This window comes from Lontra canadensis, unplaced genomic scaffold (genome assembly GCF_010015895.1).
Source record: "Lontra canadensis isolate GAN:19392208 unplaced genomic scaffold, GSC_riverotter_1.0 scaffold19, whole genome shotgun sequence".
Lineage (NCBI taxonomy): Eukaryota > Metazoa > Chordata > Mammalia > Carnivora > Mustelidae > Lontra > Lontra canadensis.
In genome coordinates this window covers 18,420,315-18,445,859 of record NW_022631013.1, presented here as the reverse complement: position 1 = coordinate 18,445,859, position 25,545 = coordinate 18,420,315, and the positions used below count along the sequence as shown (strand labels likewise).

The 25,545-nt window shown below is 34.6% G+C and overlaps 1 protein-coding gene across 3 annotated transcripts; it reads right to left on the bottom strand.

Moving 5' to 3' along the window:
• Positions 1-3,461: 3,461 nt before the first annotated feature.
• Positions 3,462-22,302, bottom strand: CYLC2 (cylicin 2). 3 transcript variants are annotated; one of them, XM_032860870.1, is made up of 6 exons: positions 22,242-22,302; positions 8,867-8,907; positions 6,879-7,000; positions 4,452-5,229; positions 4,335-4,379; positions 3,462-4,118 (listed from the first exon to the last, which is right to left on the bottom strand). In XM_032860870.1, the coding sequence occupies exons 1-6, from the start codon at positions 22,256-22,258 to the stop codon at positions 3,775-3,777; spliced, it is 1,347 nt and encodes a 448-aa protein (XP_032716761.1). In that variant the 5' UTR covers positions 22,259-22,302; the 3' UTR covers positions 3,462-3,774. The 3 variants fall into 3 exon arrangements, with proteins under 3 accessions (XP_032716761.1, XP_032716760.1, XP_032716759.1); XM_032860869.1 differs by having other exon boundaries at positions 4,335-5,229; XM_032860868.1 differs by having other exon boundaries at positions 3,462-5,229.
• Positions 22,303-25,545: the final 3,243 nt, after the last annotated feature.

Below are 25,545 nucleotides of genomic sequence, written 5' to 3'. Positions count from 1 at the left end.
TGGTCATCATAAAAGCTGTCATAAAAGACAGTTCAGAAGTTTCTTTTATATGTGTAGGTTATATCTATATCTATATATCTATATCTATAAATAGATGACACTCAAAAAGCTGTGAAAATATAATGTAACCAGATGACCTGATGATTTTATGGAGATAAGTATACACATATATACCTGTGAAACCATCCCCACAATCTATACCATAACATATCCATAATGTCCAAAAGTTTCCTCCCACCCTTTTAATGTATTATCACCATTTGTGTGATAAAATACATAAGATCCTCTCTTACCAACTTTTTAAGTGTAAAATACTTGTCAGAAAACTAAACATACTCTTATCACATAATCCAGCCATTGCACTCTATGGTAGTTTCTCAAATAAGTTGAAAATATTTGTCCTTGAAAAAACATGCACATGAATGTTTATAGCATCTTTATTCATTATTGCCAAAATTTACAATCAACTAAAATGTCTTTTGGTAGGTGAATGGATAAATAATCTGTGGTACATCTAGACAATGTAATACCATTCAGTGCTTAAAAGAAATGAGCTCTCAAGACATGAAAAGACATAGAGGAATATTAAATGCATATAACTAAATGAAAGATGTCTCCCTGAAAAATCTACCTATTCTATGATTTCATATATGTGACTCTGGAGACAGTGAAAAGATCAGTGGTAGCCAAACATAAAAAGCACAGAGGAATTTTAGGGCAATGAAACTACTCTGTCTGATACTGTAATGGTTGATATATGTCATTATACATTTCTAAAAAACCATAGAATGTACACCACCAAGAGTGAAACCTAATATAAATTTTATGTTTTGGGCAATGATGATACATCAATTCAGGCTTATTAATTGTAACATATACTACTCTGGTGGTGGATGTTAACAAATGGGAGGAAAGCTATGCATGTGTGGCTATAGGAGATAAGTAGGAAATCTCTGCGCCTGCTCATCAATTTTTCTGTGAATCTAAAAATGCTCTGAATATAAAATAGGTCTGCAAAGGTAAAATTTAAGCTGAGAAAATAATTTGAAATCAGCAATATGAAGTTCTAGAAGAATTGGGTTATAGGCAGAGGAAACAAGTTTGAAACCTTGAAACTGTTATGATCTGTATAGTTAAATGTAGAAAGAAATCCAGTGTGACAACAGCGTGGTAGACAATTTTGCTACCACATGAAGGCAGGTAAGCAGTCAGAAGCCAGATTATTAAAGCTAGAGAAAAGAAAAGTTTATGTTAAATGTAACATCAGTATACTAGAAGATTCAGAGTAATGAAGGAACATGATTTCTGTGTTGAGAATGAGATGTTGGGTGGTGGTCAACGATGAAGTAGGCAGCTTTCCCTGCATTTAGGGGGCTTTGGGATTTCCAAGTGAAAAGTAATGCTGATTGGACTTCTAGTGTAGAAGTGATAGAAATGGAGTGAAGTAGATCAATTCAAATGTTTTGGTGGTAGTCAGGCAGGACTCAGCAATAGATAAGCATGGTGAAAAAGAAAGAATTGTGAATGACCCACCAGATTTTGATTGAATCACAAGTTCAATGTCAGCATCATTTACTGAATTGGTGAAAACCTGGAGAAAACGGTTTTGGATGGAGAAAACAGGTTTGAGTTCTCTTTGGGACCTGTTAATTTTGAGATGTCTGGAAGACAGTCAAGCAGATGCTTTAACTTAATATTTAGACAAATGCTTTTGGAACTGAGTGGAAAAATCACTAGGTTTCAACAGAAAAAGAATGATGTATAAAGCCATGGGAATAGAATGGAATAATTTTAGAGAAATATATAGACAGTAAAGAAGGGTTAGGATAAAAAGGCACTGCAATTGGAACTCCAAAAGGTTGGGGGGACCTTCATACATTTCGATAGAATAATAAAGTTAGGAGCTCAGTTATTCTAACACTATACCTTAAATTTTAATCTAAAACTTGATTTTTAAATATCATATTAGAAAATAATCTAAGAGAATTTTTTAGAGGACTAGAGGCTTTTAAATGAATCCCTAAATCCTTAGAAAGATGCTAGCGTTTCCAGAAAATTTTGAAAATCTGACTATATAATTTTACTTACAAGCAAAGAGAAAGGAAGAATGAGTTCTTGCAAGAGGGGGAGAATATTGGGGAAGGATTTCACTCTGTCATTACAGCTGATTCAGATCTGCAAGGTAGGGCCACCTCAAAGACCATAAATTACAAATGGCCATGAATCCTTCAGGAGTTGTTGTAGGGTAACAGGGGTCAATGTTTCAAGAGAAGGTAACAATTATACCTCATTATTCATATAAATCTAGTTCTTGAAAACATGTGGAACTAGGAGTATTAAGGAGAAGCTTTATTTTACATCCAGAATTTATACTGGGAGAGATGGAGAGAAAATCACTTAGCAAGTTCTGCAACAATGTTGGGTTTATCTGAGAGAATATTAAAGAGATTTAATTGCTACTAATTGGATATTTGAAGAGTTTTGCATTTTGCTTTATGTTTTTCTTTTTTTTCCTCTTCACATTAATAGGACTTATGGATCACAAGAGAGTTTAATATAGTTATAAAGATATAAAATAAATAGTTTTCACATCTAAATAATATGTAGATGCTTTCACTCTGTTAGACTCTGTTGAATGCTGGTGAATTTGGTTTTGCATATGTATTAGCAATTTACCAGGCATCTCTTTAATATGCCTTGTTTCAATTTTCATATGTTGGTAATTTGGAAATATTTTATTTACATCCTGTCTTAAATGGAGAGAACTTGGCTACTATTTTCTGTTTGAGGAGAAAAAAATTTCTTGATAAGTAAGTAGTTGTTAAAGTTAACATGTATCATAAATCAGTCTCCTCTCTCATGATAAATAGTTCTATTTAACTTTTTCATTGATATTTTTAAGGTCTTCATTCTAAGGTATTCTCACCAAATTCATCAGTAATTTCTTATTAATGAGAAAGCCCAAAGTAAATGCTACTGCATTTTTGCCAAATTCCAGTAAAAACATAGTGAGCAGATTCCACAGATTTTTATAAGAATGGCAGGTTTCAATTCAAACTTTAAATTGACTCAATTATTGTTTAATCCAATTTGGCTATTATTAAACAAAACTAACTTACCAAGTGTGTTTATCTTGGCTTGGAAGTGGAACATTCAACATCCATCAACCTGGTTGTGGCTGTTTATACTTCAGGGATGGTGGTATAGGTTCACAAGGAAATCATATTTTCTTTCTTTCTTTCTTTCTTTTTCTTTCTTTTTAAAGAAATGCTACCTTCAATTTGTATTTGTATTTATTTGCAAGTGCAGTTTCTGAAATTTTTTTTTACTTTCTCTCATTACACCTATGGTATTTAAATCTGTGGATGCAGCTTCAAACTGATTCTGTAGATTGAACATCTGCCTCCTTGGATTATTTTGGAGTCTTTATTTATTTGTTTATTTTTTATTACTGTTTTTTTATCCACAGATCCAGTGTCATTAACTTCTACATCCTGATTTGAATATTCTTCTTTGAACCTTTCTAGGGATCTTTCATTGAATCTTTCATATCCCCAAACTTAGCATAGGTATCCTCCAAGTCCTTCAATGATTCATCACTTTTAATTTTTCATATCTTTCTTATATTTTATGATGCTTTTCTGGGTCTTGCTTTATATTCTTCTTTGCCCCATTTAAAAAAATTATTTGATTCTTTGAATTCCCTTGTCACTCATATTCAGTTTCAGACTACTAAAATTGTTTATCAAATGCTTTTGAATTATTATTCAAGGTTTATTTGCCCTTCTTGGCATCCTTCTTGACATCTTTCTTGGCATCCTTCTTGGCATCCTTCTTGGCATCCTTCTTGGCATCTTTTTTGGCACCATCCTTTGATTCAGTATCTGTCCCACTGGCCTTCTTTTCATCTTTCTTACCTTTTTTACTCCCCTTTTTCTTTGCATCTTTCTTGTCTTTCGATTGGTCATCTTTCTCTCCTGTTTTTTTTGTATCTTTTTTCCCATCCTTATCCTTCTTTGCATCTTCAGATTCTGTAGACCCTTTGTCCTTCTTTGAAGCTTTCTTGTCTTTCTTGGAATCTTTCTTGGCATCTTTCTTTTCAGCTTCAGATTCTGTACCTGACTCCTTGCCCTTCTTTGAGGCTCTCTTCTCTTTCTTGGCATCTTTCTTTTCATCTTCAGATTCTGCACCTGACCCCTTGCCCTTCTTTGGGGCTTTCTTCTCTTTCTTGGCATCTTTCTTTTCATCCTCAGATTCTGCACCTGATCCCTTGTCCTTCTTTGAGGCTCTCTTCTCTTTCTTGGCATCTTTCTTTTCATCTTCAGATTCTGTACCTGACTCCTTGCCCTTCTTTGGGGCTTTCTTCTCTTTCTTGGCATCTTTCTTTTCATCTTCAGATTCTGTACCTGACTCCTTGCCCTTCTTTGGGGCTTTCTTCTCTTTCTTGTCATCTTTCTGTTCAGCTTCAGATTCTGTACCTGACTCCTTGCCCTTTGCTTTTTTCTCTTTCTTAGCGTCTTTCTTTTCATCTCCAGATTCTGCACCTGACCCTTTACCCTTAATCGAAGCTTTTTTCTCTTTCTTGGCATCTTTCTTTTCATCTTCAGATTCTGTACCTGACTCCTTGACCTTCTTTGGGGCTTTCTTCTCTTTCTTGGCATCTTTCTGTTCAGCTTCAGATTCTGTACCTGACTCCTTCTCCTTCTTTGAGGCTTTCTTCTCTTTCTTGGCATCTTTCTGTTGATCTTCAGATTCTGCCCCTGACTCCTTGCCCTTCTTTGGGGCTCTCTTCTCTTTCTTGACATCTTTCTTTTCATCTTCAGATTCTGTACCTGACTCCTTGCCCTCCTTTGAAGCTTTTCTTTCTTTTTTGGCATCTGTTTTTGCAACATCTTTTTCATCTCTAGTTCCTGTTTCTATATCCTTATCTTTCTTTGACTCTTTCTTAGTTATTTTTGGCTCCTTTAAAGCTGTGGGTTCTGTTTCTGACTCTGATATGTCCTTCATGTCTTCTTGCTTGTCTTCTTTACCTTTCTTAGGTGTTTCTGGATATACAGGTTTTTCTACATCTGCTACCTTAGTATCTTCCTTTGGCTGATGGGTTGGTTTATATGGACGCTGCCTCCTGGCAGCTAAATAATCAGATGGTCTCTCAGAAATTCTCATTAAAGAACTGTGCATCCATAATGGTCGCTTAGAAACTTCTTTTATTTTTTCTGAATCATATATCTGGAATATTGGTTAGAATAAGAATGAACAATTTGTATGTTACACAGCTTTTATACCATATACCAAATGCATTTTAACTTCAACCATTAAAAGATTTTAGGTTTTGATAAATAGTGGATAAATTGTAGATGTCATAGTTTATTCTGCTTTTCCAATTTCATTCTTTTTTAGACTAATGGGTAGTCATGTCTCATTGTGGGCTTTATTTCAATTTAGAGGATCTTCATAATTCCCTCAAGACATTATGTTAAAATTGGTAGTGAGGACTAACTAATGACCTATCAGAATCTTTCTTCACAATCAGAAAAGGTCTTCCCCCTACCTTGGTGTTCTCAAGAATTCTTAGAATATCTGCCCCCCCCCCCAAAAAAAAAGAATATCTTGCCCACTCTCCATTCCTAGGCTAACTCAGAAACTAAGTGTAATAGTTTCATGTTCAGGAATGTCCTGGTCTCTATTATCACATTCAAGGTCTCTGGAATTTGAAATGCTACCTGTAGTTAAAAGAAAAACCTGAAATTCTGACTTACCAAAATATAAATTGAGTATTATCAGAAAGGAAACTACAATAATAAAAGCTGTAACATTTGGTGCACATAACTTTGTGCAGAATGGTGCATTTTTTTTTCAACTTCTAACCAAGTGCTTGCAAAATCTCAAGTGCAAAAGTAACAAACTTTGGAAGTGATGTTAACAAACAATGGAAAAATAAATTGAATAAAGAAAGAAAGGAAAAGCAAAGATGTGAAATGACAGAATAAGCTAGGATCACTACTAATTGGAAACATTCCCTAAAATAAGCAAGAGTTGATGATAGTTTTATCTTGTGAAAATTTTTAAAAACTTCTCATATCCCATGATGACTCTAGAACATTGAGAAATACTTCTAATATTCAGAATCCTGAATGCTATATTACAGAAAATGAGGAAGCATTAAAACTTTATCAAGATATAATATAATCCCATGACACTAATGAGGGAGTTTCCCCAGCTGGAGGATATTTTCTGAATGTTCATACTAACTGTAACATTAGGATCTCCAGAATTTTGTGCTTCTTGGACACATATTTTCTATATTGTGGTGTTACTAAAGAAATATGAAATAAGGGGACAAGGTTTATATGATGAAATGCAAATAAAAATATCTACTTCCTTCATGTAGTAGAATTTGAATTACCTTTAACTCTGCTCTCCAATATGGTATTTAAAAGCCATAAATGAACTGAATTGAATTGAGATATAAAATTCACTTCCTCAGTTGCACTAGCCTTATTTTATTTTATCTTTTTAAGATTTTATTTATTTATTTGACAGAGAGCGAGAAATCACAAGTAGGCAGAGAGGCAGGTAGAGAAAGAGGGAGAAGCAGGCTCCCTGCTGAGCAGAGAGCCCAATGCTGGGCTAGATCTCAGGACCCCGAGATCATGACCTGAGCTGAAGGGAGAGGCTTAACTCACTGAGCCACCCAGGCACCCCAACACTAGCCTCATTTTAAATGTTCAGTAGCCACATTGGAATATAAAGCCATAAAATATTTCTATCATCACAGAAATCCCATTGGTCAGTGCTGATCTGTAGCACATAAAACTATAAAATATGATTTCACAAGTTTGGTACTAGTAAAATTACATGATCCTTCCAATACTCACAGGAACTGCATTGTCTCGTAGTTGGGATGGTTTTGATCTTCTTTTTTTTCCTGGCCTTGGTGGTTTGGGAAATCTCAGGGCAAAGTGTTGCTGATTCCATGATTTTTTGCTTAATTCACTGACTAAAATAAGAAGACATTAAATGTTTTCGAGTAAGTAAAATTTCATCAGAACTAAAGTGACAGTAAGATAATAGATTTCATGAATGAACAAATGATACAAATTATGGCTTCATTCATTTAGTTATGTTTGAAATTCTTTATCAATATATGAAATTAAAAATTTATTTTCTATTTTGATCAGTTTTACAGAAAACTATATAGTTATTGTGAAACTAATATGGTCTGTAACATAAATGCAAAAAAGATCTTTACTGCTTTCTTTTTTTTTTTTTTCTTTTCAGCGTAACAGAATTCATTGATTTTGCACTACACCCAGTGCTCCATGGAATACGTGCCCTCTTTTTTTTTTAAATTTTATTTTTTATAAACATATATTTTTTTCCCCAGGGGTACAGGTCTGTGAATCGCCAGGTTTACACACTTCACCGCACTTACCATAGCACATACATTCCCCAATGTCCATAATAACCCCAACCCCCCTCCCCCCAGCAACCCTCAGTTTGTTTTGTGAGATTAAGAGTCACTTATGGTTTATCTCCCTCCCAATCCCATCTTGCTTCATTTACTCTTCTCCTACCCCCTTAACCCCCATGTTGCATCTCCTCTCCCTCATATCAGGGAGATCATATGATAGTTGTCTTTCTCCGATTGACTTATTTCGCTAAGCATGATACCCTCTAGTTCCATCCTACGTGCCCTCTTTTAATCTATCTCTCCCAGTCTAGATTTTTGCTTTAGATTCTTTTGGTTAGAATACAGTTTTTTTTTTTTTTTGAGATCAGAAAACATGATAACTACACTTCAGTAGCCTTGAAAATACTTAGCACAGACAGTACTTGTTTTAAAATATTCAATAAATATATGATTGATTCTAAATGTTACTGATTAAGCTTCCTTTAGTAATTTTCCAAGGTACAGGAGTAAATGTTATTCACATAGAAACTGCACTGTTGTTATAAGTGGCATATTAATGAAGTAAACTATAAATACAGAGTACCTACAGAATTGGGATTGTGAGGGAAAAGTTTCCTGGAAACTATAAGGAAATGGTTAAAAATAAAATAGTTAAAAGACGTTTGGGTACCAATGGGAGTGAGAGAGATTTTTCATTTCATTTAAACATGTGCAGTATAATACTTTGTGTAAGAGATATCCTTTCTTGTGTATCTCCTAAAAATAGGATCAATGAGAACATATACAGAATGAAAGGCATATTAAAGCTCAATATATGAAGGAAAATTGTTAGGTATATGAATTCCTTCAACGTCAAATTGGTGAATTTTTATAAGGAAAATATATCTGTCATGAATGTAGTAGAAGTCATTGCAGACATGGGTGAATTGTTTATCCAGTTTCTACACTACTTTTCAAATATAAGAGTATCTGATTGTGTGATTTCTAACATGTATGATTTCTAACATAACACCTTTATGTTGCTGAATATATTGCTTAAACTTTGTTGGATTCAAAAACAAAGTATCTTTAGAAAATGTTTGCCAAGTCCATGAGAAAGTTGATTTTTAATGATATTCCATGAGCTACATACTGCTTTATCACCTTGAATAGAGGATAATAATCATTTATCCTTAAAAGTAATCTTAATCTGGGGTACATGGGTGGCTCAGTCAGTTAAGTGGCTGCCTTCAGCTCAGGTCATGATCTCAGGGTCCTGGGATGGAGCCCCACATCAGGCCCCCTGCTCAGTGGAGAGCCTGCTTCTCCCTCTCCCTCTGCCTGCCGCTCAGCCTACTTGTGCTCCCTCTCTCTACCTCTCTGTCAAATAAATAAAGAAAATCTTAAAAACAAAAGTAATCCTAATCCTAAAATTAATCATATTTCAAAAATAAATATTGAATTTTTTCTTACCTGGAATGTAGTTATCATATGTTCCAAAGTTTATTTTTTGGCTATTAAAATAAGAGGGAAATGTTTTAATTAATTTATATAAAATCACTGTATTTAATGATCATTATTGTAATGATCAAGTGTAAGCACTTGCCATCACCAACTAGAGAAATATTTTGAATTCTCAGATCTCCACTATTATGTAAGATTACTTGATCCTAGAAAAAACAGAGATGAGTAAATGTGTGTTTTTAGCACAAACTTCAACATAACTAAAATAGATAGAAACATTTAAAAATTATCAAATTGCCATATGTGAAATAAAGACTTTTTTTTAAAAAATTGTGAATTCATGGTTGAACTATTTTTCTCTATCTCATGTTCCAAATTTTCTTGCAATTGAATTTTGGCAAAGACATCACTTTAAAAGCATTGCTTAAGCAAAATGAGATTCTCAAAATATTCTCAAATTTTAAGCAAAGCCAGATCATTCAACGGCCTACCTTTATGTCTGTGAACGAGTGTGTGTGTTGTGTATGTGTCTATGTCTGTCAATGTGCACCGTAAGTGTTGATACAGATTCTAATTTTTTTAAATTTTTGTTCTCTAGGAATGCTGAGAAATAAACCTATGTTGTAAGGTATTTTTCATTTAAAAGTTTCCATTTGCTTTAGTACTCTGTGAACTTGTTTACTTTCACAAACAGAAATTTTATAATCCCATTTTATTGATTTGTAATGGAGACATATATTAAGATCTGATAGAGAAGTATAATTTTACAACATCTCATTATATTACAGAAATAAAGCCCTGTTGATCACATGTGAGTTTTGGGCTTACACACACACAGAAGCACACAAGCTCACATAGTATTTTACTTATTTTGACATTACATAAGTATTAAGAAAGAAGTACATTGTAGAATCTAAACAAACAAAACCCAAGCAAATAAACAAAAAGCAGAACCAGATCCAGGAACAGAGAGAAGTGATGGTTGCTGGGGGCGGGGGCTGGTGGGTAGTGAAGGAAAGTAGAAGATAGAGGCTTTCAGTTATAGAATGACTAAGGCATGAGAATAAGAGACACAGCATAGGGAATATAGGCAATGATACTGTGATAGTGTATGTTGACAAATGGTAGGTACACTTGTGATGAGTATAGCATAATGTATAAAAAAGCCTAGTTGTTATGTTGTTCACCTGAAATTAATATAACATTGTCAACTATACTCAAATTGAAAAAAAATTGAGGAATAAAGTACATTAAATACATACCTTGATATCTTTATTTAGGCTCTATTTCTCAACACAATACTTGGCACATTTTTGTCACTCTATAAAAATTTAAATGATTTTGGTGCACCTGGGTGGCATAGTCTGTTAGGCCTCCTGACTCTTGGTTTCAGCTAAGGTTGTGATCTCATGGTCATGGGATCCAGCCCCCCATGGGGATCCATGCTCAGTGGAGAGTCTGCTTAGGACTCTCTCTCCCTCTCCCACTGACCCCTTGATCTCCCCTCAAATAAATAAATAAATCTTTTAAAAAATGGGAGCATCTTGATGGCTTTGTCGGTTGAGCATTTGGCTTTTGATTTTGGCTGGAGTCCTGATCTTGGAGTTTTGGCATTGAGCCCTGCTTTGGGATTCTGGCTTATGCTCTCTCTCTTTCTCAAATGAAGAAATCTTTTTAAAAAATTAAGTGATTTTAATTGAATAAAATTTGGGTTATATTGACCAAAATGTTATCTAGTCCAGTGGTTTTTAAAAATTTTTATTTAAATTCCAACTAGTTAACATACAGTATAATATTAATTTCATGTGTATAGTATGATTCCACACTTCCATACAACACCCAGTACTCATAAGTGCCCTCCTTAACTCCCATAACTTATTTAACCCATTACCCCACCCACCTCACCTCTGGTAACCATTAATTTGTTTTGTTTTGTCTGTTTCTTGGTTTGCCTCTCTTTCTCTTTCTCTCTCTGCTTTTTTTTTTCTTAAAATCCACATATGAGTGAAATCATATTGTATTTTTCTTTCCATGAATGACTCATTTCACCTAAGCATAATACTTTCTAGCTCCACTCACACAGTTGTTGTTTTTTAACCGAGAGCATGCATTAAAATTACTTGCCCTACCATATCTAAATCTCTAGGTTTGGATCTAGCCAATATACATTTATAAACTCCTGAAAAAATTTTGATGTGCAATCATGGTTATGAACATCTCTGTTTTAAATACTCTGAAAGAGAAAATATTTCAAGTTCATGAAACAATATTATTAAATTTGAGATTTAAAATATTATACATAGGCCAGATCCATTAATTCCTTATATAATCCCTAGGGCATGTTCTTTAATCACCAAACAATTGAATTAGAAATCAAAAACAAAATTATATAGAAAATACCCAAATATTTAAAAAAATTGTTCTTTCTAAATAACCAGCAGTCAAACGAAATCACAACTCATAAAAAAGAAGCAACTAAATAATAACATAGGATCAAAAATTATGGAATACTGCAAAAAGTTAAAAGAACTTATAGCTTTAATGTCTTACATTAAAAAGTTTAAAATTGTTTTTCTTTAAAGATTTTATTTAATTGAGAGAAAGAGAGAGGATGAGCTGGGGGTAGAGGAAGAAAGGGAGAAACACACTCCCCACTAAATATGGAGTGCAACATGGGGCTTGATTCCAGGACCCCCAGATTGTGACCTGTGCTAAGGGCAGACACATAACCAACTGAGCCACCCAGGTGCCCCTAAAACAGTGTTTTTTTGTTTGTCTTTTCAGATTTTATTTATTTATTTGACAGAGAGATAGTAAGCATAAGCAGGGGGAGTGAGAGAGGGAGAATCAGGCTTCCCTGTGAGCAGGGAGCAGGATGTGGGAGTGGATCACAGGATGCTGTGATCGTGACCTGAGCCAGAGGCAGCTGCTTAACCAACTGAGCCATCCAGATGCCCCTAAAACAGTGTTTTAAATCCTTGCTTTAAAATCAGGAAAATATCAAAATAAATTCAAAATTAGAATAAACAATAAATCTTTAAGACAGAATCAAAGTGGAAAAAAAAATTAGAGTAAAAAATCCCTAATTTGATTTTTGTAAAGATTATTAAAATTTATTAACTCCTAGTAGAACTGATAAAGAGTAAACACAAATTACCAATATCAGGACTGATGCAAGTTTTATAATTACATAGATTTTAAAGCATAATGGGGAATATTATTAATAATTTTATAGCAATAAATTCAGCAACTTCAGTGAAATAGATGAGTTCCATGTAAAACTAACTTAGCAAAACAGACACATGATTAAATAATAAATATATGACTAGACTCATAATTATTAAATAAAATGAATCCATTATCAAAAATCTTCCCAGAAAAACACAGACCCCAGCCAGTTTTACTGATAAATTTTTAAAAATTAAGGAAAACTACTAAATCTACACAAATTTTTCAGAAACGAGGAAGGAGAGGTTGTTTCAACTCATTTTTGAGACCAGTATAAATAATTCGGACACCAAAACTTCTTAAAGACATTACCAGAAATGAGTATTATAGACCAATACCTTGCATTAACACAGACACAAAAATTCCTTAACTTCTTAAGTAATCTTACTGAACAATAATATAAAATGGCAGACATCATGGTTATTGAGATTTACTTTGTGGAATGTAAGATTAGTTTAACATGTGTAAATCAACCCATGTAATACTGAAAATAACAAATAAAATTCATTTGATCATTTCAAGATGCACAGAAGAATTTTTGAAAAAATAATATTCATAATTAAAAACTCTGAGAAAACTAGAGATAGAAGACATCTTCCTCAAATGGATAAAGTGTCTTCAGGCAATACTTGCTTCCTTTCATATGAAACAGAAGGAGATACCACATTGTTGAGAGTCCTTATCCTTTGAATTTATTATACATTTTAAAATGTACCAGAGATATAGTTAAAGGCAAGAGTAAGGACAGGTGTATTCTGTACTAAGATTATATTTTTTCAGACTAAGAAAAAAAAATGCAGTTACATGTTTACTCCTTTAAAGGAAAAAAAAAACAAAAAACAAAAACAAAACAAACAAACAAAAAAAACACCTTTTCCGGTAGTAATATAAAAATAGATTTTTGTCCTAAAAAAGAAAGTCCCTGATGTCTCCCTACATTATGATCTCAAATGTTTATTTAGGAAAACCTAAACCCAGCTCCCTTTCTACATCATGAATACATGACATTCCACAATGTTAACGGGTACCTTTTTTACTTAAAGCTCACTCATATATGGAATCCAAAACACAATGCAGAATCAGACCTATAAATACAGAGCACAAACTGATACTGTCAGATGGGAGGAAGAATGAAGGGATGGGCAAAATGAGTGAAGGGGAGTGAGACATACAGGCTTCTATTTAAGGAATAAATAAGTCATGAAATCAAAGGTACAGCATAGAAAATAGAGTCAGTGATGCTATAATACTATTCATTGTATGGTGACACATAGCAGCTATACTTGTTGGGGGCAAAGCTCAGTGTATAAACTTGCCCAATCATTATGTTGTACACCTGAAACTATGTCAACTATGCTCAAATAAAAACAATTTTTAAAAGAATAAAAAAGAAACCTGAGATTAAAAAAAAAAAGGCTCAGATGAGATGCTGAGATTGATATTGAAATATTAGGATGTGTGCACTGCTCCTGAAGACAGATTCTGTGACATCTGTTTTCCATTTCACCTTTGTTAAGATGAAGTATTAGTTATTTTATGTGTGTGTGTGTGTGTGTATATATATATATATATATATATATATATATATATATATCCAGAGACCTTAATTCAGAAACCAGTTATATCAAAAAAGAACCACCTGGGGTGCCTGGGTGGCTCAGTGGGTTAAAGCCTCTGCCTTCAGCTCCGGTCATGATCCCAGGGTCCTGGGATCAAGCCCTGCATCAGGCCCTCTGCTTGGCAGGGAGTCTCCTTCCTCCTCTCTCTCTCTCTGCCTGCCTCTCTGCCTACTTGTAATCTCTGTAAAAAAAAAAAAAAAAAAAAAAAAAAAAGAACAACCTTCAATATTGTCAAGATGTGAGAGGAGTAGCAGGTTGTGATGACATTAGGTAGCAGGAGATCAGCTAGACAGTTTATCAAACCATTCCGAACACCTACAAATCCAACAGGAGATCGAAGAGAAGAAGAGCAGCAATTCTAGAAACAGAAAATCTATCAATTTCTGAAAGGTAGTACCTGCGAAGAAGTGAATCCAAAGCAACAGGAAGATAGAATGCAAGGGGAGGGGCCAGCTCCCAGCAAGTGGCGGAGCAATAGAGCACAAAATCAGAACTTTTAAAAGTCAGCTCCACTGAGGGACATGGCTCCTGAGGCTAAGCAGGGGCGGAGGCCTCGCAGGGACAGCATGGTCTCAGGTCCTGCAGGGTCACTGAAGAATCAGGGGTGTCTGAATATCACAGAGCTCGCAGGTATTAGAGCAGGGAAGCTGGCTACAGAGACAGAGCCAAGGAGTGAGCTCTCAGCTCAGGGTTACCTTAAACTGTGATCCGTGGTACAGTCAGACCTCTGCTCTTTGAGCAGGGACCCCACAAGTGGCAGATCCGGGGAAGCCTCCCTGGAAGAGCAGCAGTGATCTGCTGGGTTGGAGACTCCAGGCGGGTTTGTGTGCCAGAGACAGAGACACTCGGTCACAGTCTGGGTGAGCTCGGTGCATGGCCAGAGGCCAGGGAGATGGGAGTGATTGTGTGCTTTTCTCCAAGGGTGCACTGAGGAATGGAGCCCCAATCCTTCCACTCCTCCGGGCCAGAAATTGGGAGGCTGCCATTTTCATTCCCATCCTCCAGAACTCTACAGAAAGCGTTCAGGGAGCAGAAGCTCCTGAGAGCGAACCAAGCAGATTACTTAGCCCAGCCCCTGGCAAGGATGGTGCAATTCCACGTTGGGCAAAGACATTTGAGAATCATTACAACAGGACCCTCCCCTGGAAGATCAGAAAGAAATCCAGCCAAGACCAAGCTTTCTTATCAAGGAGAACAGCAGAATTCCAGAGGAGGAGAAAGCAAAGCATGGAATTCATGGCTTTCACCCCATGATTCTTTAGTCTTACAAAGTTAATTTTTTTTAATTTTATTTTTTATCTAATTTTTTAAACTTTTTCCTCTTTTAGCGTTTTTTAACGAGTTTATCTTAACAATACCTTCTATTTTAAAAAATCTTTTTTGAACCTTTATTATTATACTCATATTTATCCTTCATTGTACCTAACTTTATTTTTTGTATACACATAGGGTTTTTTCTTCTAAAAAATTTTGGGGTACAACTTCTTCTAATAGACCAAAATATACCCTAAATCTAGCACAGGGCTTTGTTCTAGTCTCCAGCCTGAGCAAATCCTCTACAATTTCTTTTTCTTTCTTTTCCCATCCAACTTATCTTATCAACTTCTTTAGAATCTTTTAAAAATTTTCATCTTTACAGTCATATTCCATCCCTTCATTGTATTTACCCGTATTTTTTTGTATCTATCTATATACATATATATATATATATACATATATATATATTTTTTTTCATTCTTAAAATTTTGGAAGGTAGTTTCTTCTAAGAGACTAAAGTACTCCCAAAATTAAGTGGGTGGCTCTATTCCATTCACCAGTCTAACATCTATATTTTCTTTTATCATTTTTTCCTTTTCTAAAAAAAATTTTTTGAACTTCTTTTTATCCCCTTTCTTCCACCCATGATTTGGGGTCTCTTCTGATTTGGTTAATGCACATTTTTGGGGGGGTCTTTGCCACCCTTTTAGTATTTTATTCTCTCATTCATCTCTTCTTATCTGGATAAAATGACAAGGCAGAAAAACTCACAACAACAACAAAAAAGGAACAAGAGGCAGTACCAAAGCCTACGGACCTAATCAATATGGACATTGGTAATATGTCAGATCCAGAGTTCAGATTCTCAAGGTGCTAGCTGGGCTCAAAAAGGGCATGGAAGATACTAGAGAAATGTTGCCTGGAGAAATAAAAGCCCTTTCTGGAGAAATAAAAGAACTAAAATCTAACCAAGCTAAAATCCAAAAAGCTATTAATGATGTGCAATAAAAAATGGAGGCTCTTACTGCTAGGATAAATGAGGCAGAAGAGAGAATTAGTGATATAGAAGACCAAATGACAGAGAATAAAGAAGCTCAGCAAAAGAGGCAAACAACTACTGGAACACGAGGGGAAAATTCAAGAGATAAGTGATACCATAAAATGAGACATTAGAATAATTGGAATTCCAGAACAAGTAGAATGAGAGAAGGGAGCGGAAGGTATATTGGAGAGAATTATTGTAGAGAATTTCCCTAATATGACAAAGGGAACAAGCATCAAAATCCAGGAGGCACAGAGAACCCCCCTCAAAATCAATAGGAATAGGTCCACACCCCACCATCTAACCGTAAAACTTACAAGTCTTAGTGACAAAGAGAAAATCCTGAAAGCAGCCTGGGATAAGAAGTCTGTAACATACAATGGTAAAAATATTAGATTGGCAGCAGACTTATCCTCAGAGACCTGGCAGGCCAGAAAGAGCTGGCATGATATATTCAGAGCACTAAATGAGAAAAACATGCAGCCAAGAACACTATATCCAGCTAGGCTATCATTGAAAATAGAAGGAGAGATAAAAAGCTTCCAGGACAAACAAAAACTAAAAAATAATTTGTAAACACCAAACCAGCTCTACAGGAAATATTAAAAGGGGTCCTCTAAGCAAAGAGAGAGCCTAGAAGTCATAGACCAGAAAGGAACAGAGACAATATACAGTAACAGTCACCTTACAGGCAATACAATGGCACTAAATTCATCTCTCTCAGTAGTTACCCTGAATGTAAGTGGGCTAAATGCCCCAATCAAAAGACACAGGGTATCAGAACGGGAAAAACAAAAGCAAAAACAAAAACAAAACCCGATAAATATGCTATCTACAAGAAACTCATTTTAGACACAAAGACACCTCCAGAATTAAAGTGATGGGGTGGAAAACAATTTACCATGCTAATGGACATCAGAAGAAAGCTGGGGTGGCAATCCTTATATCAGATCAATTAGATTTTAAGCCAAAGGCTATAATAAGAGATGAGGAAAGACACTCTATCATAATCAAAGGGTCTGTCCAACAAGAAGATAGAACAATTTTAAGTATCTATGCCCCTAACGTAGGAGAAGCCCACTATATAAACCAATTAATCACAAAATCAAAGAAGCACATCAACAATAATACGATAATAGTAGGGGACTTGAACACTCCCCTCACTGAAATGGACAGATCATCCAAGCAAAAGATCAACAAGAAAATAAAGGCCTTAAATGACACACTGGACCAGATGGATGTTACAGATATATTCAGAACATTACATCCAAAAGCAACAGAATACACATTCTTCTCTAGTGCACATGGAACATTCTCCAGAATAGATCACATCCTGGATCACATATCAGGTCTCAACTGATTCCAAAAGATTGGGATCATTCCCTGCTTATTTTCAGATCCCAATGCTCTGAAACTAGAACTCAATCACAAGAGGAAATTTGGAAAGAACCCAAATACATGGAGGCTAAAGAGCATCCTTCTAAAGAATGAATGGGTCAACCAGGAAATTAAAGAAGAACTGAAAAAATTCATGGAAACAGATGATAATGAAAACACGATGGTTCAAAATCTGTGGGACACAGCAAATGCAGTCCTGAGAGGAAAATATATAGCAATACAAGCCTTTCTCAAGAAACAAGAAAGGTCTCAAATACACAACCTAAACCTACACCTAAAGGATCTGAGGAAAGAACAAAAAGAAAGCCTAAATCCAGCAGGAGAAGAGAAATAATAAAGATCAGAACAGAAATCAATGAAATAGAGACCAAAACAACCTTTTTAACTTGTTGCAGATTTTTTTTCCTTTTTTTTATTTTAAAGATTTTATTCATTTATTTGACAGAGAGAGAGAGAGAGATCACAAGTAGGCGGAGAGGGAGGCAGAGGTAGAGGGGGAAGCAGGCTCCCTGCTGAGCAGAGAGCCCTATGTGATGTGGGGCTGGATCCCAGGACCCTGAGACCATGACCTGAGCTGAAGGCAGAGGCTTAACTCTGCTTAACACTGAGCCACCCAGGCGCCCCTTTCTTTTCAGATAATTAAATTAGACAATAGTCTCAAAAGAAAAACAAATAATAAAGGATGCTGACAATGTGATTTTTGTTTTTGTTTTTATTGTTATTTTTAATGAGAAACTTCAAAAATTGAATCTAAATGTATCCTGATCTAGAAAATTTCTTGACTATCCTGGAGAGGTAAAGGGAGAGATGCTATCACCAGCAGAACCAGATTTAGGTGAAAGAGTGGCAAAATGCTATTTATTCCTTAAGGTTAAATGTATTGGATTACTTATGACATGTAAATTTACATAGGGAGTGAGAACTAGAGTATTCAGATCATGGCTATTTTGGGGTCCTATAAACTCGTTTCAGTGAAAATTCAAGAGAACTAAATTTATTTGTCAGTAACCCTGATTTAAACTACCTTAAGAAACACAGAAATTTTCAACCACACCATTAGGTTACATTGTACTAGTTTCCAGTCAATCCATGCTGCCCCTCCCCCACAAAAGGCTGTTAAGTTAACTACAGACAGCCTTGCCTATGCTTGAAATTCATAAAAATTACATCATACAGTATGTGTTTTTGTGTTCCTGGATTTTTTCAATATATTTTTTTATTCACCCATGTTATATTTATGACTATTTCATTCCTTTAGATTGCAGAACAGTATTCCATTACATGATATACCCCACACTGAAATTTTCCATCCTCCTGTGGGTGGACATTTGAGTTACTTTAATTTTGTCTTATTGTGAATAAAGCTGCTATACATATCTTGTCCAAGTCTTTTTGTGAACTTCTCTTGGGTAAGCTATAGTGGAAAGGCTGAATCATACATATAACATGTGTATGTTCAACTTTATTTTAAAAAATATCAAGTGGTATTCCAAAGTGGTGTACTGTTATACCCACAACCAATGCTGAACTGGTCAGATGCCCCACACTGTTGCTACTGTTGGTGTGATTAATCTTTACTTTCAGTTGTTCTAGTAGGTATAAAGGGTGTAAAGGATATCTTTGGATTGGAGGACATATGTTTATTACATATAATGAAAATATCCATCTATCTATATTTATATATATAAGTTTATATATAAGTTATGTGTTATGTGTATAAACTTATATATATAAACTTTCCTATGGGGCACCTGAATGGCTCAGTCAGTTAAGCCTCTGCCTTCAGCTCAGGTCATGATCCCCGGGGTCTTGAGATGGAGACCCACAGAGGCATCATCGGGCTCTCTGCTCAACAGAGAACCTACTTCTCCTTCTCCCACTTCTCCTGCTTGTTTTCTCTCTCTCTCTGTCAAATAAATAAATAAAATCTAAGGAAGGAAAAGAAAAAAAAAAACTTTCCTTGAAAAATTCCCTGAGGAAAATTTTTAGTTTTCTTATATATGTCTTGCATATATTTTCATAAACTTATTTCTAAAGTTTTTTTGTTATTGAAATTTGTACTATTTTCTTAAACTTATATTTTCTAATTTTTCCTTTCTAATTATTTCTAATTTTTCCATTTATAGAAATATAATTTATATAATTAGATCCTGTATCATATAATCTTATTACATTTAATAGCTCTAAATAATTTTTTGTAGATGTCACTGGATAATCCAGTCAATCATGTCCTCTGTGAATAAAGGTAATTTTACTTCTTCCTCCCCAATCTTAATGTTTTATTGTTGTATGGAACAAAATATGGTCTGGATTACAAGGGTAAATAGAAATTATGAGCATCTTTGCCTTGTTTCTGGTTTATAGAGGAAAGATAGTCAACATTCCACAATTAAGTTTGATTTTAATAGTAAAATGGCTACAGACAATCATTATGTGTGAGTATCACAAGATATCCTGCCAGCTGATTTTGGATTTTGGGATTCTACGTCAGATATATGGCAAATAAGACCATAAAATTCTTATGTACTTTATGTATAAATATATCTTACAGAAATATAAGTAAATATTACAGAAGATTTTCCAGGGACTGACTGGGGCCTGAGTCACTCTTATATTTGCTGTAGAGGTCTCTTTTTTAAGGCAAAGATCAATTGCCTTATGGGTCTCTTTTTTAAGGCAAAGGTCAACTGCCTTATGGTGAGATTTCCTGTCTTTTTCTAGCATTTTCTAGAGCAGTGTTTCTCAGCCTGGGTTTATTATGAATCCCTTACTCCAGTAGACATTTGCAATGCCTGAGATATTTTTATCACAATTGTGTGTATTTTGGGGGTGATGTGGGGGTGGTGTACACACACACGTGCTGATAGTGGCATCTAGGGTATAGAAGGCAGGGATGCTGTTAACTGCTTACAAGGACCTCCCTACCCTCTCCCCATTCCTCAAACCAGTAAGGAGTTATTCTTCCTAAAATGTCAGTAGTGCTAAAGTTCATAAACTTTATTCTATATGAAGGTGAATTCCTAGGCAAGATAATAAGAGAGGACCTAATTAATGCAACTCAAGGAAAAAAAAAGTGCAGTGAATCTATTATCCAGAAACTAACACTGGCAGTTTAAAAAATTTAGATTTTTAGATAACCCAGTCTTTGTGAAAACCTCTCCTACTTCCTTCAGAAAACTTAGATTCACCACTAGAAATGGAAGAATTGAGTTGATTGACACAACCTGAGTAGGAGGAAAAGGCAAGAAAATGTGAAGCACTCAAATGGAGTTGCTGAGATTTGGATGAACAAGAGTATTAAAGAACAGTAAGTGAAGAGGGGGAAGGAATATTTTCTTTATCAACCATAAATTGATAGCCATGACATAGAAATTTAAGTCTAAAATTAAGGTCCTGTCATAGCATTCAGAGGAAAAACAAAGTAGGAAATAATTTCTGCATCTCAGATTCTCTGTTAAGTGAACTGGAAGTGGCCACTTGAATCCAGTTAAATATGAGAATTTGTTATTAAGGATTTTTATGTATGCTGAGGCCATTTGATTATGAATTTAACTATAGTTTCTTTTTATGATAAAATGAGAGTTTTAGAATTATACCAGAAAAAAACATAAATAGTCACAAAACCAAAAATATGTTTTTAACTCTTGAAGTTCTCTGAAAGCTGTGCAGTGCTCATGATAATAATAATGTCATCAATATTTTATTGTGCTTAAACATTTTAAAGTAATTAGTATACAATGTAATTCTGTCAGGCTATATGCCAGAGTGCAGATTGTTTTGTAATTATCAGCAAGTCCCTCAATCCTTAATCATTACAAATGCATTGAATCCTTTCACTGGTGATTGTCTATTAAAGTACTGATTGCATTGTAATGAAGTAAGCACCAGTGCCTATTAAAGGCCATTTTGTTTAGTTTGAAGGTTTGTGTTTTATTTTTCCTTTAAAAGTATTGTCCAAGGGAAAACCAGTTACACTTTCCCTTTTTATTTCACATTTCTATGCCTTCACCTTTATTCTAAGCCTACATAGTAAAAAGGCTTACAATAATTGAAGGTCTTCTTTCCCTACATCATTTCAACACAACATAAATTATGCATAAGGAGGGCTGCCTGGGTGGCTCAGTGGGTTAAGCCTCTGCCTTCAGCTCAGGTCATGATCTCAGGGTCCTGGGATCAAGTCCCGCATCGGGCTCTCTGCTAGGCAGGGAGCCTGCTTCCTCCTCTCTCTCTCTCTCTCTGCTTGCCTCTCTGCCTACTTGTGATCTCTCTCTGTCAAATAAATAAAATCTTTTAAAAAATCATGCATAAGGAAACTACTATCATCAAACTTCCCTTGTCTGGATAATCTACTTTTCATTGCAAAGTACTTTTCAAAACTCAGTATTTCTCAAGAATAAATTATTACCGAAGTTTTAACACCCTTGACCCACACTCTCTAAAGGTCAGTAGACTCCTCAGTCACTGTGACATTTAAAAAAAAAAAAAATCCATAAGTTTCCAAATGGCCTCTAAGGAAGTGGTAGTTCCCCTGAATGAGAACTATGAGTTATTTTCTTCTGTGTTTTAGAAAATACAGTATGCTAAAAATGAATGAAGAATCACTTTGAAAAAGCCTTATCCAAAACTATGTTTGTATTTTACTGAAATGAATGAACTAGTTAATTTTTATATCAAAACAACCTCTGTTATGGCTTGAGAATGTATGTGTCTGCTAAACACATACTCTTGTTTACAATGAATAATAATATAACAAGCATCTCTACTCTAAAGAGGGTAAATACAGGGCTAACTATAACATTTCAGTTATTTTAAAAACATAAAATTTGACAAGAGGACTTACAATCTTGGTACAGACATTTCCCCCACCTATGATTTGCCAGGACTTAAGCCCTGTAAGTTCAAATTAATGATGTTGAGAGGTGACATCATAAAGAGGCCAAGAGCACTGGGAGTTAAAGGGGAAAACAGGAGGAATCACTTTATGTTCTCTAATATTCAGTCTAAGACTTGTGTTTTCTTTCACTCGTAATTACTGACAAAATACAAATGGTGGCTTAAAAATAACAGTTGGTTTTACATCTTGATAAAAAACTTGTTTGAATTTTTCATGTAATTTATTGACTGGTATAACAAAAAGATGGATCTAAGCATCTGTGAAGATCAACAGTGATCTGATATTCAGGTGTCTGTTAAAGCCTCTGCGTAACTTTTCCCATCTTAAGTACATGAGTTTTACCTTTACTACCTTTTACCTTGTCCCATCTTAAGTACATGAGTTGCTCATAGATAACAAAATTTTAAAGAAGACTAAGTGCTTATTAAAATTATCAACTTACTGATGGATCTGAGTTAGATAATTTTTACTACACCGACCATTCCATCCCACTAACAGATGAATGGAAATACTATATACAGCAATATTTGAAAATATTGTCATTATCTAGCTCCTTTTGGGAATTTCAGCTGATTTTTTTCCCTTAAGGAATAATTTCATTAAACTTCAGCTCCTGTAGATCAACTACAAAAATCTCAGCAGTTTTAACTCAGTGAAAGTTTTTATCTCACGTCTCAGACCATAGTAAGCTGTAGAGTGGTTGGGTAGGAGGTTTCCTTAAGATGATTTAGTAATTCAGGTTTCTCTGATTTAATTGCTTCATTATCCACTGACTTAACACTATTAATGCTGATGTTTTCTTGCAAAGTGATGTCTTAGCAAATAACATACGATTTCTAAATCCACAATATTTTGTTCAATATTTTATAATATACACCTCATTTATGAAAGTATATGTACACAAAGCCTTTCTTCTGTCAGCATGTAGTAAGATCCAAATCATGACTGGGCAGCCAGCCATGCTTGCCTTCTGCACGGTGACTTCTTGAGTTAATCTCTCATTGTCATTTTAAGTATGTGTATTCTATTAAGATCTCAAAGAGCTAATGATCTTTTTATAATAAACTTGCATTATTTTTCTTTGCTATATGACAAATTACCACAAACTTGGTGTTATAAAACAAAACACATTTATAATCTCATAATTTTGTAGCTCAGAAATCTCAGGCAAGTTCATTTGGTTCCTTAGCTCAGTATCTCATAGGCTGAAATCAGTTTGTTGACTGTTCTTTTTACCTGGAGGCTCTGGAAAAGAATCTGTTTCTAAGCAACATTCCAGTTGGCAGAATTCAGTTCCTCATGGCTGCAGTTGTGGTGTTTGTTGTCACTGTCAACTATAGGCTCCTTTTTGCTCCTAGAAGCTGCCAACATTCCTTCTCACATGACACCCTCCATCTTCAAACCAGCGATGTTTCAAGTCCTTCTCATATTTCCCATCTTTGTTCTTTTTCTGCCTTCCTCCACTGCTACCAGATAAGGAAAGTTTTTTCTTCTAAAAAGCTCAAGTGGTTAGATTAGGCTTATGTAGATGTTCTCCATTTGAAGGTCACCTATTTCTCATAACTTAGCATAACCATGGGAATGCGATCTCTTCATATTCATGAGTCCCACCTATGCTCAAAAAGAAAGGCTGTTGGGGTCATTCTTCAAGTTTTGCCTACCATAAAGCCAAAATTATACTAAAGCCTTACTTTATTTGAGGATTATTAGAAATATATTAGCCTCGTTTGTATTTTTCTATGTTCTAAGATTTTGCCAATGTCTATTCAGCAGCAATGTGATTACATAAAAACATTTTGTTGGGCGCCTGGGTGGCTCAGTGGGTTAAGCCTCTGCCTTCGGCTCAGGTCATGATCTCAGGGTCCTGGGATAGAGTCCTGCATCAGGCTCTCTGCTCAGCAGGGAGCCTGCTTCTCCCTCTCTCTGCCTGCCTCTCTGCCTACTTGTGATCTCTGTCTGTCGAATAAATAAATAAAATCTTAAAAAAAAAAACATTTTGTTGTTTTTTAAAAGGTCATTCAGCTGAGTAAGCATGTCCTCAAATTCAATATTATACTTAGAAACTGTATTTTTGTGAAATAAAAATATAGAAGTATATATATATATACATATATATATATAAAATATATATTTTAAGTGGTTTACAGGTCACAAAATAATTTGTGTATATTAACTCATTTATTTCTTAAAATAACACAGTATAAAACAGGGGCAGTCAGTCCTTGATATTCACAGCTACTTCCTAAAATTTTATGATATATTACCAATTTAAAAGTATGGCATATAATTTTCTCCATAAAATAAATATATTTATATAACTGAAATAGATTTTTCAAGCTTATGATGGTTTATTCTTCAAGCTTATGATGGTTTCAAAGATTCACATATTTATGTATGTATGCATACGCATATGTGATTTGTGTATTTGTTAACTTATCTGTATCTATAATTTGACCATGTATTGTCAAATTATTTATTTCTCTCTGTGTTGCTTGAAAGGTTTAATATACCTAACAATATACAATATACATATACCATACATGTTATATATGTATGTATACAATATACAAATACCATACCAAATATAAAATTTAAATACAGTCTAAGTGGGGTGCCTGATGGCTCAGTTGGTTAAGCATCTCCCTTCAGCTCAGGTCATGATCTCGGGGTCCTGGGATTAAACCCCACATCAGGCTCCCTGATCAACAGGGAGTCTACTTGTCTTTTTCTCTCTCCCTCTGCCACTCTCCCTGCTCATGTTCTCTCTCTCTCTCTTAAATAAATAAAATCTTTTTAAAATAAATAAGTAAATAAATATAATCTAAGCTATTTTGTATAGTATAGTAGTTTATATCATTATTGTAAAAATTAATCATGAAATTGTGTAAATGTCTAAAATTTTGATTTTTTATTATTTTTAAATGTAACTAAAATCTTAGGTGAGCAGCATAATAAAATACAGTAAAATGAACAAATGTTTTAACAATGATCTAAGTTACAAATAGATTATTAGTAGTAACCTATGATCTATTCAATTTGTTAACCTTTATGCCCTCCCCAAAGTGACCACTATTATTATAACTATTATATATTAATTTTGTCTGTTTGAAACTCATATTAGTATATATTGTGTATTTTCTTATATGTGGCTTTCAATATAAATTATACTATCATATTCATCTCTATATAGTTACATGTATTTGCAATTTGTTCATAACTTCTCTGTATATATATTTGTAGTATTATAATT